Consider the following 12,313-nt stretch of genomic DNA (forward strand, 5'->3'; position numbering starts at 1 on the left):
CATTCAACCAGAACAGAAGAAACAAGAATTAAAAAAAAAAAAAAAATGAGGACAGGCTTAGGAACCTCCAGGACAACTTTAAACATTCCAATATCCAAATCATAGAGGTGCCAGAAGGAGAAGAGAAAGAGCAAGAAATTGAAAATTTATTTGAAAAAATAATGGAGAACTTCCCCAGTCTGGCAAAGGAAATAGACTTCCAGGAAGTCCAGGAAGCTCATAGAGTCCCAGAGAATTTGGACCCAAGGAACCACACACCAAGGCACATCATAGTTACATTACCCAAATTAAAGATAAGGAAAGAGCCCTGGGTGGTGTTTTTCAGTGGACTGAGCACCAGCCTGTGAACCACAGGGTTGCAGGTTAGATTCGCAGTCAGAACACATGCCTGGGTAACAGGCCAGGTCCCCAGTAGCAGACACACAAGAGGGAACCACACACTGATGTTACTATCCTTCTCTTTCTCACTGCCTTCCTTCCCCTCTCTAAAAATAAATTAAAAATTTTAAAAAGATAAGGAGAGAATCTTAAAAGCAGCAAGAGAAGACAGTTACCTACCAAGGAGTGCCCATAAGACTGTCAGCTGATTTCCCAAAAGAAACCTTACAGGCAAGAAGAGGCTGGAAAGAAGTATTCAAAGTCATGAAAGGCAATGACCTACATCCAAGATTAATCTATTCAGCAAAGCTATCATTTAGAATGGAAAGGCAGATAAAGTGCTTCCCAGAGAAGGTGAAGTTAAAGGAGTTCATCTTCACTGAGCCCTTATCCTATAAAATGTTAAAGGGACTTATCTAAGAAAAAGATTAAAAATATGAACAGTAAAATGACAACAAACTCACAACTATCAACAACTGAACCTAAAAAAAAACAAACTAAGCAAACAACTAGAATATGAACAGAATCACATAAATGGAGATCACATGGAGGGTTATCAGCGGGGCAGGGGAGGGGCAGAATTGGGGCAAAAGTACGGGGAATAAGTAGCAGAAATGGTAGGTAGAAAACAGACAAGGGGAGTTTAAGAACAGTAAAGGAAATGGAGAGGCCAAAGAACTTTATGTACCCATGGACATGAAGTAGGATGGAGAGAATGTATATGTGTGTGTGGGGGGGGGGGGCAGCTGTGCACAGTGAAGGGGAATAAAGGGGGAGATGGGACAACTGTAATAGCATAATCAATAAAATATATTAAAACAAAGTTATAAAAATCATTAAAAAACCAAACTATGGTATATTTATACAATGGAATACTTCTCAGCCATAAAATGAAGATAATTTTACCCTTTGTGACAGCAGGGATGAACCTGGAGAACATTATGCTAAGTGAAATAAGCCAGTCAGAGAAAGACAAATACCATATGATTTTAATCATATGTGGAATCTAATGAACAAACTGAACTAAGAAGCAAAACAAAGACAGATGTGTAGATGAAGAGAAGATGACAGCTGGGGTAGAAGAAAGGTTAGAGGGTGGAGGGATTGATCAAAAAAGGAAAAGGGACTCATGGACATGGCCAACAGTGTGGTGATTGCTGGGGGCAAGGGGACATAAGGGGACTAAAAGGTAATTGAAAATATACAATAAAGATAAGTAAAAAGATGCAAAACAAAAAGTGTGTGGTTGCCTTTCACGCTTTCCCTACTGGGGACTTAGCCCACAACCCAGCCATGTGCCATAACTGGCAATCGAACCAGTGACCCTTTAGGTCTCAGGCTAGCACTCAACCCACTGAGCCACACCAGGCAGGATGAGCTTTGAAACAATCTGAATAGCTCCTACTTGTGCTGGGCTTGGAGATTCCCAGGCAAAGCCATGCTGTGAATCTAGGATGGCTGCTGCTAGTTAGGGCCTGGGACTCATGGAGGCCAGCTGTTGTTTGTTTGATAGGATTTAGGAAGTTGTGAAGCATGAGGCAAAACCAACCATTCATTTGGAAAAGCTAATAAGTTGGGTGGGGTGGAGTCTCTGGAGATCTCCAGGGCAGAGCAAACAGTGGTAGCCAGGATGATGGAGTCTCAGATACGGCATCAGCTTGCTGGCTTGGGGTGTGGCTGTGGCGGGGTGGTTTAAAATAGGGAGAATGGCCTCTGCTCTCCTTGATGCCAAACATTTCAGTTTCTCTTTGTATACCACTAGTGCCTTTCATGCTGCCACCCTGTTGCTACAGCTCAGAGGGAATGAATCTGAATGGGAGAATCCGTGAGTGGGTTCTTTAAGAGGAACTGCTTGGGGTTCCAGCAGTTTATTCCATTGACTCCATCCCTGCTGGTTTTTGCAGCCAGAAGTTGTGGCTACTGGAACCCTGGGCTGGGGGTACTGTGTTGGGGCTGGGACTCCTCACTCCCAAGATACCCTCACAAATTTTTATCCACCACACATGGGTGAGAGACCAGGCCTTTCCACATCTGATCCCATCCTACCAGTTGGATGGATGTGCTTTCTTTAATTCCGTTTTAATTCCTATTTCTGATGTTTCTGAGTGTTGACTGTTCTATATTTTATTTGTAATTTCGATGTAGTTGTGCAGAGGTGAGCCATGTCCGCCTATACCACCATCTTGACCGGAAGTCCTGAAGACTAGCAGTTCATTTAAGGTAGCTGTAATGACTGATAATTAACTAGATTATGCAAATAACTACAACATTTCCAGTCTCTGACAAATCTGAACAAATGTGGCTTTACTCTAATAAGAATGTGGCCTCACAATTTGGCCTTGGATCCATCTGTATTAATTATATGTAGTTTTCCTTTCAAACTACCCAAGAAGCTTTTGTTTTGGTATGGAAGGCCATTGTTGTTTACTGTTTCATATAAATTTAATTTATAAAATCAATTGCTATATGAGTATTTGTATTAAACTGCAGGTTCTGCAGGACTAATTCGTAGCCAGCACTTTCCATCATACCTAGCATATGGTAGACACACAGATGCTTATGAGCAAACTGAATGGCAAAAATCGAACCTGCAAGAAGTGTATACTCTACAACAGGGGTGTCAAACTCATTTTCACCAGGGGCCACATCAGCCTCATGGTTGCCTTCAAAGGGCCGAATGTAATTTCAACTCCTTAACAGTTAAGTAGTTACATTTATACTGTCCTAAAATTATTTCGGCCCTTTGAAGGCAATCATGAGGCTGGTGTGGCCCCCAGTGAAAATGAGTTTCACATCCCTGCTCTAAGACTACAACAATTCCCAATACCTGATCATTAAATATCACAATGTATTCTTTCTTCTCAGCAATAAAGTTAACCTCAATAAAGTACTTATAAATACTTACTCTCTTTGCTTTCAGGCTCATTTTGTTCAAGAACACAACTTCCTGATGGATTCAGTTGCCACTGCAAAAGACCACAAACATTTTATTTATATGTTTATGAAGGTTTTAATAAATGGTATTTCTGCAACCTGCTTTCAAATATTAAAGCAACTTTAAAAATGTAAGAAAAAGAGTTAGCATGTCTATACCAACCAAGCCTAATGATGCCAAAAGCCCCTGAATGATATGACTTCTGGGATCAGAATCAAAATTCTTAAAGAAGAAATGAAGTTTAAAGATCTTTTATATTCATTTTATAGGTAAGGAAGTGGAAGATTGGAAAAATGTAGCAACTTGCCCAAGGTTATACCTCAACTAAAGGTAGCAATAGAATTAGAATCTGGGTCAGCTTGTGCCCAGTACTACAGAGTCTCTACCACCTCATACTATATTTCCAGGTCCTACACATCTTGTAATAACTAGAGAAGGCCTGGATATTAAAGAATGAAAATAGGGCCAAGATTATCTTACTTTTAATATAGTTTTATCATATGATATACAATATTAATTATATCATATCACATTACATCTCTGATTAGCTTTCTATCTTAACTATTCACAAAGAAATAACAAAGACTGAAGATTCTCAGATATTATAGAGAAGACTGGAGCAGCAGATAAGAAAACCTCAGTGTAGTCCAAATCTCATAGCATATCCCTTTCTTACTTCCTTGGCTAGAAATCCCCATTATCAGAATCACTTAATGACTTAACCAAAAAGGCCTCAATGGGGCACTATCTCCAGAAAGACACAATTAAGTGTTTAGCATCTGGGAGATTTCTTCCACAGCATCAGTTAGTTAGTTCATCAGATAAACAAGGTAATATCATGGGCTTCAAAGGGGGAACGAGACACAAGACTTTACCATGTGAAAAACAAGTCCTTGGAAGTGCAGCACATCAAGAACTAGTTGGTCCAGCATGGATGGAACTGGAGGACATTATGCTAAGTAAACTAAGCCAGATGGTGAGGCACAAATACCATATGATCTCACCTTTAACTGGAACATAATCAACAGAAGAAAAAAAAGCAAAGAAAATATAACCAGAGACATTGAAGTTAAGAACAATCTAACAATAGCCAGGGGGGAGTGGGGAGGGGACAGTGAGGAGAGGAGGAGATTACAGAAACTACTATAAAGGACACCTGGACAAAATCAACGGGGAGGGTGGAGGTGGGGGAGGGAGGTGGGTTCAGCTGGGGTGGGATGGAGGGATGGGGAGAAAATGCATACAACTGTAATTGAATAACAATAAAAATTTTTAAAAAAGAAATACAATCTGAATAAAATCAGTAAAAAAAAAAAAAAAAAAAGAACTAGTTGGTCACCTATAGAAATGGTATGGTTAGGTTTAACACCAGGAAAAAAAAGACTTGTAAAGGGTGGGAAGTTATATATGACCAATTGTTTAAAAGGCATGTTTTAAAACATGCCAAACTACTAATATCTATTAATTTGGGGGAAAAAAACCCTAGTAACCCTGAATTTATATTTAAAGATAATCATACAAAGACCATTTACAACTGTAAGAACTTAGAAGTAATGTAGGTGTTGAACAACAGAAGAATGGTTAACTAAGTAATATCTATAGATTGAAATATATAATTATTAAAAATTATTTTTGGAGCCCTGGCTGGTGTGGCTCAGTTGGTTGAAGACTTGTCTCATAGACCAAAAGGTCACAGGTTCAATTCTGGGACAGGGCATATGCCCAGGATTTGGGTTTGATCCCTGGTTGCAGGTTTGATCCCCAGTCAGGGTGCATATGAGATGGTGGCCATTTGATGTTTCTCTCTCACATCGATGTTTCTCTCTTCTCTCTCTTCCTTGCTCTCCCTCCCTCCATCCCTCCCTTGCCTACTCTCTCTAGAAGCAATGAAACAATGTTCTCAGGTGAGGATAAATATAAGAAAAAATTTTTGAACAATTTTCAATGACACAGAAAATATAAGTTTTTAACAATAGTATCTATGAATTGTGGGGTCATATCAGTTATTTTTTATTTTCTTAGTCCTCTACAATGAGCATATATTACTTTTATAATATAAAAACTGATATGACCTAATAGAGAAAAATTCACATTTATTAAATTAAAAAAAGGAGTTTATGAGTAAATGGACATGGGTTTACACTAGCAAAATCTATTCTTGAAAATACTGTTGCCCGATCCTAGCCTAGTTGGCAATAACCCTGCAGAACAGAACCACTTATCTTAAGGTGTATGGTGATATCTCAAAAAAACCAAACATTTTTCATACAATTAATTTCAATATGCTTTAATTTGTAAAATTATCAAATTTATTGATACCCTTATACTACTTTTGACACTATAAAAGTATAGTAATTATTAAAATTCAAACTTGGAACAAATACAAGATCATGTTAGTTAGTGATATTTATAAAATTAGGTGTTTAGTTAACCAGGTAGTTTAAATCATTTACATAATATTGTAGGCCAGGAGAGATGAGGGAAAAGAAGTGAGGGTGGAAAGCTATTATTCACTGGGAGGAGTACAGAAAAACCACGTGTACGCAACTGAGTGTGTTCCTGAGTGTTTCTCTAGGCTCTCTACTCGGAGAGCCTTTACTCCCTTTGTCTTCCTGGTTCCTTTCTCTTCCATTGTCCTATCTTAAATTCATCTGATCTGTTTTATCTTTTTACAATTGAAAGACTAAGGATGAGATTTCAGAATTCACTTAACCCATCACACATAGTCCTAAAATGCTAGGTTACTTAATCTTTTTGAAGAGAATTTGAAAAATTTTTCTCAGCTTCAGAAGGAATGAAGAGATAGAAAACAAAAACACAGAAGTGGATATTTCTCCTTGATTAGTTGGATGTAAGTTTTTGTTTAGTTTTACAAAAGAGGCATCTTTCCCATCTTTCCCTTCTTTTAGAGCCACTCCATTCTCTTTTTAAAGTAGTGATAAACTTTAAATAAAACTGGAGATAAAAAACAAAAGTACAAAACAAAAATAAAAATGGTAAAAATTTATGATACCTCATACATGGACAGAAACTAAATAATATGTTGTTATAGTTTTAAAAATTTAAGTATATATGTAATGTAATAAATATCTTTTTAAATGCTTTACAGAGAGGCAGAAGTAGGTTAAATTACCAGCCGTCATTACCTAAAAGATAAATTATAAGGATATGAAATAATAATAATAATAAGACAAATAATACAAATGATTAATATAATAATTAAGTAAATAATAATACAAGTATAAACTGTGTTTTGTGTACTTGCTACTATAAACCTACTTTGGCCTACTCCCTATATATATTCCAGGCACATTGGCTCAAAACAGAAATGAAAAGTTGAAATTTATAAATAGTTCTATTATATGCCTTTTGTACCCACTGCAAATTTTAATATATAACTGTTACATTAAATTCCAGAATTATTGTTAAAAAGCAACATATGATTCCAGACAGGACCTTTTTGCTATATAGAACATTATTGGGACAACTGATGACTCTGGAATCTCTGGATGAAATGGCAGCGAGGTATCAATGATAATTTCCTGACATATGTGGTTGGATTATGGTTATGTAGGAAACTATACACAATAAAGTATTTAAGAGTGATTTGGGCACTGGCTGGTATGGCTCAATGGATTGAGTGCTGGCCTGCAAACCAAAGGGTCACCAGTTTGGTTCCCGGTCAGAGCACATGCCTGGGTCACAGCCAGGTCCCTGGTAGGGGATGCATGAGAGGTAACCACACATTGATGTTTCTCTCCCACTCTCCGTCCCTCCTTTTCCCTCTCTCTAAAAATAAATAGATAAAATCTTTAAAAAAAAAAACAAAACAGAGTGATTTGGTTTCATACCAACAACTTATTCTCAAATGTTTGTGGAAAAAAGTTTCTTGTAGTGTTTTCAAAACTTTAGTGACTTCCAGTCAAGATGGAGGCATACGTACACACACTTCGCCCCTTGCGCAACCACAAGAAGAATCACAACTAACCTCAAAACAAAAACCACCCAGAACTGCCAGAAAATTGAACTGTATGGGAGTCCAACAATCAAGGATTTAAAGAAGCCACATTCATCCAGATGGGTATTAGGGGTGGAAAGAGGGAGTCGGGGTGGAAAGGACATGGTGTGGTGGAACAGGTGGTCCCACATTCCCATGCAGTGGATAAAAATTGGGAAGGATACCTTGGAAGCCAGCAATCCCAGCTCCAGGCCAGGCTGCATAACCTAGGGTTCCAATGCCAGCAAGATAAAGCCTCACAACTTCTAGCTGTAAAAACCAGTGGGGGTTGGACTGGTGGAAGAAACTGCTGATTTCTTATAAGAGTCCACTTAAAGGGCCAGCACAGTCCTAGAACATGCACAAAACCACCCAGTCTGGGAATCATCACCAGGGCAGAAGCAATAAGGGCGCCAGTCACATATTGGAAGTGTGTGAAGTGATTGGAAAAGGGGTGAGTGCCAGATAAGCCTCCAGAAGCCAGGTAGCTGCATTGTCTCTTCTCTGACCCCAGCATAGTGCCACAAAGCAGTAAAGTGGGATGCCCCAACCTGACAAATACCTAAGGCTCTGCCCCTTACAACCTAACTGCTGTGCTAAGACAGAGAGTCAAAGCAGCTCTACCTAATACACAGAAACAAACACAGGGAGGCTGTCAAGTTGGCAAGACAAAGAAATATGGCCCAAATTGAAAGAACAAAACAAAACCCCAGAAAAAAAAAACTAAGCTAAACAGAGATAGCCAACTTAACAGATGCAGAGTTCAAAACACTGGTGATAAGGATGCTCAGAGAAATCATTGAGTATGGCAAAAACATAAGGGAAGAAATGAAGGCCATACTACGTGAAATAAAGAAAAATCCAGAGGGAACCAACAGTGAAGGGAAGGAAGTTGGGATTCAAATCACCAATTTAGAACATAAGGAAGAAATAAACATTCAATCAGAACAGAATGAAGAAATAAGAATTCACAAAAATGAGGAGAGTATAAGAATATTCTGAGACATTTCCAAAAGTACCAACATCCGAATCATAGGGACGCCAGAAGGAGAAGAGGAACAGCAAGAAATTGAAAACTTATTTCAAAAAATAATGAAAGAAAACTTCCCTAATTTTGTGAAGAAATTAGACATACAAGTCCAGGAAGCACAGAGAGTCCTAAACAAGATGGTTGCAAAGTGGACCACACCAAGACATATCGTAATTAAAATGCCAAAGGTTAAAGATAAAGAGAGAATCTTAAAAGCATCAAGAGTAAAGCAGAGAGTAATCTACAAAGGATTTCCCATAAAACTATCAGGTGATTTCCCAAAAGAAACTTTGCAGGCAAGAAGGGACTGGCAAGAAGAATTCAAAGTGATGAAAAGCAAGGACCTACAAGCAAGATTAATCTATCCAGCAAAGCTATCATTTAGAATGGAAGAACAGATAAAGTACTTCACAGACAAGGTAAAGCTAAAGGAATTCATCACCACCAAGTCATTATGAAATGAAATGTTAAAGGGACTTATTTAAGAAAAAGAAGATCAAAACTATGACCATTAAAATGAGAACAAACACAACTATCAACAGCTGAATCTAAAAAAACAAAAACAAACTAAGCAAACAACTAGAACAGGAACAGAATCATAGACGTGGGGATCATTTGGAGGGTTATCAGCTGGGAGGGAGAAGGGGATGAATGGGGGATAAAGTACAGAGATTAAGAGACATAACTGGTAGCTAAAAAATAGGGGGATGTTAAGATAATATAGGAAATGAGCAGCCAAAGAACTTATATGCATGATCCATGGGTGTGAACTAAGAGGGGGACTGCTGGAGAGAAGGGCAGTACCGGGAGGAAAAAGGCAAAGGGGGAAAATTGGGACAACTGTAATAGCATAATCAATAAAATACACTTAAAAAAACCTAAATAGTAAAAAAGCATAAAGAGTTAAACTTGAGTTTTATAAGAACTACCTCAGTACTTTTTTGACACATCAAATATTAAATCCCTTGTAACCATTTCTGATTTTTCCCATGAAAAATGTGTGCACATGTATATACATGTGTATACCCCGCCATCTTTTGGGTAACCTTAGACTATTTTTACCTCTGTTTACTATTATATCCAAGCCAGAAGGAAGGGTGAGGGAAGAGGTGGATCAGAGATTTTCTTTTGTTAACCCACCAGATAGTATACCAAAGGGCCCACTAATTCAAGATCTGTAAGGTCAATATACAACTCTCACATATAGAGATGTAAATTTATAAGACAGAGATCCTAAACTAAACATATATGTAATTAGACAACTGTTTGCACATAAAAATAAACTCAATGATAATAGTTTGTGGAAACTCTTTAAAAGGGTGGGAATTATTAATTTAAAACATGAAGCAGGGTACCAAACAACGTAATAGAAAGTACACTTGAAAAAAAATGTGTATCTTACTTACTGTAAATTTGCTAATACCCTCAAGTTCTCCAAATCGCATGTAAGAGATGTCTGCCTTCTTTTTTCCAACATCTATATCCCCTGTATAGATTTGTTTTATGCCTGCACCTTTAATTAAAGGTACACACTCATCACATGGGCATTTTGTCACAAAAATCATACTTTTTTCTTCTGGTTTTATTTCTTGACACCTACAAAAATTTATAAAATATTATGAAGGCAGTTTCTGAAAGGGTAAGGTATATTTCAGAGAAATCTTTGAAAAACTAAAACTGAGCTGCTTTAAGAACAGATTTACAACATTATGAACAATAATAAGTGAAACTTATTCTTGATGAATTAGTGAATGTTCAAAATATATAAACTCATCAATGCAAAAATATAACCTGAACATGACAATTATTATAACTAAAATTTATTCTAATCAATTTGGCAAGATTTAAGTATTAGATTACAAAGTTAATGAAAACAGAAAGAGACAGACATTGAGAGAGAGAGAGAGAAAGAGAGAGAAAACACAATGTCTTCTAAGTAAGAACTTCTTTATAATGCTGGAATTAGGGGTGAGAACACCCTCCTTAAAAGCGTATGAATTATGATTAGAGATTAATTTATCATGGCAGCCAAAAGATCTACCCCTTTATTTAATGGATATTTAATAAATGCTAACTAAATTGGTAAATTAAAATTAAAGTTTTGGATTGGGTTATAGTTTCTTTACACCCTAACACAGGATGATTTTATTTAACAAACATTTAACAAATGATCCATATCTCCATACAAAATGAAGCAAGTAAATCAGTAATAAAGAGCACAAAGAAAAGAGAAAGGAGTTGTTTGATGGGGGTAGTTTAGGACTAAGGTATGCTCTCTTCTGAGGCTACAGCGGCTCTACTTCCTGGATCTATAGTTTACTCTGCTCAGAATCAGGTGTCTTACATCACCACTGGCCTTCCATATCCATCTCTCTAGTTCAGACTCATTCTGTTCCCCTTGACTAGGGCAACACAATTTTATGCACCTAGTCTATTCAAATGATATACCCACAACCTAAGCAATCAGTAGTGTGGCTCTGTCAATGCTATTTCATTTCCCTACTGACTACCGAATGAAGTCTAACCTCACAGTCTTCCCTGTACAGTCCCAATTTAGTCCCAGCTGGTTCATGGTCCAGCCTAATTACAACATGCATGTTCCTACACACACAAACATTTTTCCTACTTCTAGACCACTGCTATGTCTGAAGCTAGAATGACTTTGCTGCAAGTATCTTCAGTTGCCATCATCCTACCAATCCTTTAAAGATCAGCTTAAATTCTAGTTTCTCCATAAAGCTTTTCCCTCCCACTCCCACTCCATCCATAGTGGCCCTTGAATTTTCACAGCACTGTGCTGGCCTTTCCCACACAACCAATTACATTAGGTTGAATGTCCCGTTATATCCCCTACTTGTATTATAAGCTCCTAAGGTCAGGAGCACATTTTACTTAGTTTTGAATACCCTAAGATCACCACCTTAATGGTTAAGACTAAGAAATGTTAGTGAAAATAATCTAAATTAACAATAGAGGAGGTAATTCTGGTTATAGTCTCTAACAAAAACTATGTTAAAACAATTTAGTTAATAAAATCTGTATATTCATAAATATAAAATATGTACTTTTGATTCAGAAAACAAATGAGAGCTTACATTTCAGCAATATACAAGGCCCTAAGGACATACTTCATGCAGTTTTATATTGAAGAGTGAAGGAGGAAGGGGAAAAAAGATTGCTCAATAGATTTGAAGGCCCACAGGATCTCTGATAATGGCCTGAGGTCAGGCAGCAAAAATCAAGTATGACCAAAGCTAAACTTCTAAAAAAGCAGTTCTTGAAATTTTTTAAAAAGCAAATAAATTACAGCTAAAAGAAAATGCTATAACACCCTGTGTGATACAGTGACATTCTGTTTTCAAGCTTTCTCACAGAGATGATAATCTGCAGCCAAATATTATGTGCTATATTTCTCAGTAGCTTTGCAATGGTGCTAAATTCTTTTAAAGTGTTGTTCTGCCCTTTCTTGCATGAAGATCCTGGCACATAGATCAGGAAGTTTTGTATTGTTTATAAGAATGTAATTTTTATGTTTCATGTAGGCCTGGCAGATTCATGAAAATGATAAAATTAACTAGATTAAAATGGAACCCAACTGTCATCATGAGATTTTTCTGAATAAAAGACATGTTTCCTGATGACTCTATGCTGGAATAAAGCTGCAAAACTCCAAAAAAAAGAAAGAAAGAAAGAAAAGAAAAAGAAAATTTCAACTAACCCTTGCTACATTTCAAAGAAAATGCATGCAAATTAATTTCATACCTAAATGTCAAGGCATTCTGTTCCGCATGGACAATGTATCTAAATTTCCTTATTTCTCTGTCTTTCTGTTTGTCATCCATATTGGGGAAGTCAGCATACTCAGATCCAACAGGAAAAGCATTATAACCACATCCTATGAAGTACATCATGCCTGTCCCATCACAATTTTGCTGCGAGAGGGAGAAAACAACAAAGCTATTTCCAACATTCT

At 37.2% G+C, this 12,313-nt stretch overlaps 1 protein-coding gene across 13 annotated transcripts in view; it reads right to left on the minus strand.

Annotated features, from left to right (window-relative positions):
- Positions 1–12,313, minus strand: part of CDADC1 (cytidine and dCMP deaminase domain containing 1) — a 180,309-nt gene that overhangs the window by 40,957 nt on the left and 127,039 nt on the right. For 12 of the 13 annotated variants that reach the window (XM_045202638.3, XM_053916571.2, XM_053916573.2 and 9 more), the window contains 3 exons: positions 12,103–12,272; positions 9,747–9,936; positions 3,284–3,344 (listed from right to left, as the gene is read on the minus strand). In XM_045202638.3, the coding sequence (XP_045058573.1) occupies positions 3,284–3,344; positions 9,747–9,936; positions 12,103–12,272 (421 nt within the window). The remainder of the gene's footprint in view (positions 1–3,283; positions 3,345–9,746; positions 9,937–12,102; positions 12,273–12,313) is intronic. The other variant, XM_053916576.2, reaches the window with a different exon arrangement.

The sequence above is a fragment of the Desmodus rotundus genome, chromosome 13 (assembly GCF_022682495.2).
Source record: "Desmodus rotundus isolate HL8 chromosome 13, HLdesRot8A.1, whole genome shotgun sequence".
In the NCBI taxonomy this organism is placed as follows: domain Eukaryota; kingdom Metazoa; phylum Chordata; class Mammalia; order Chiroptera; family Phyllostomidae; genus Desmodus; species Desmodus rotundus.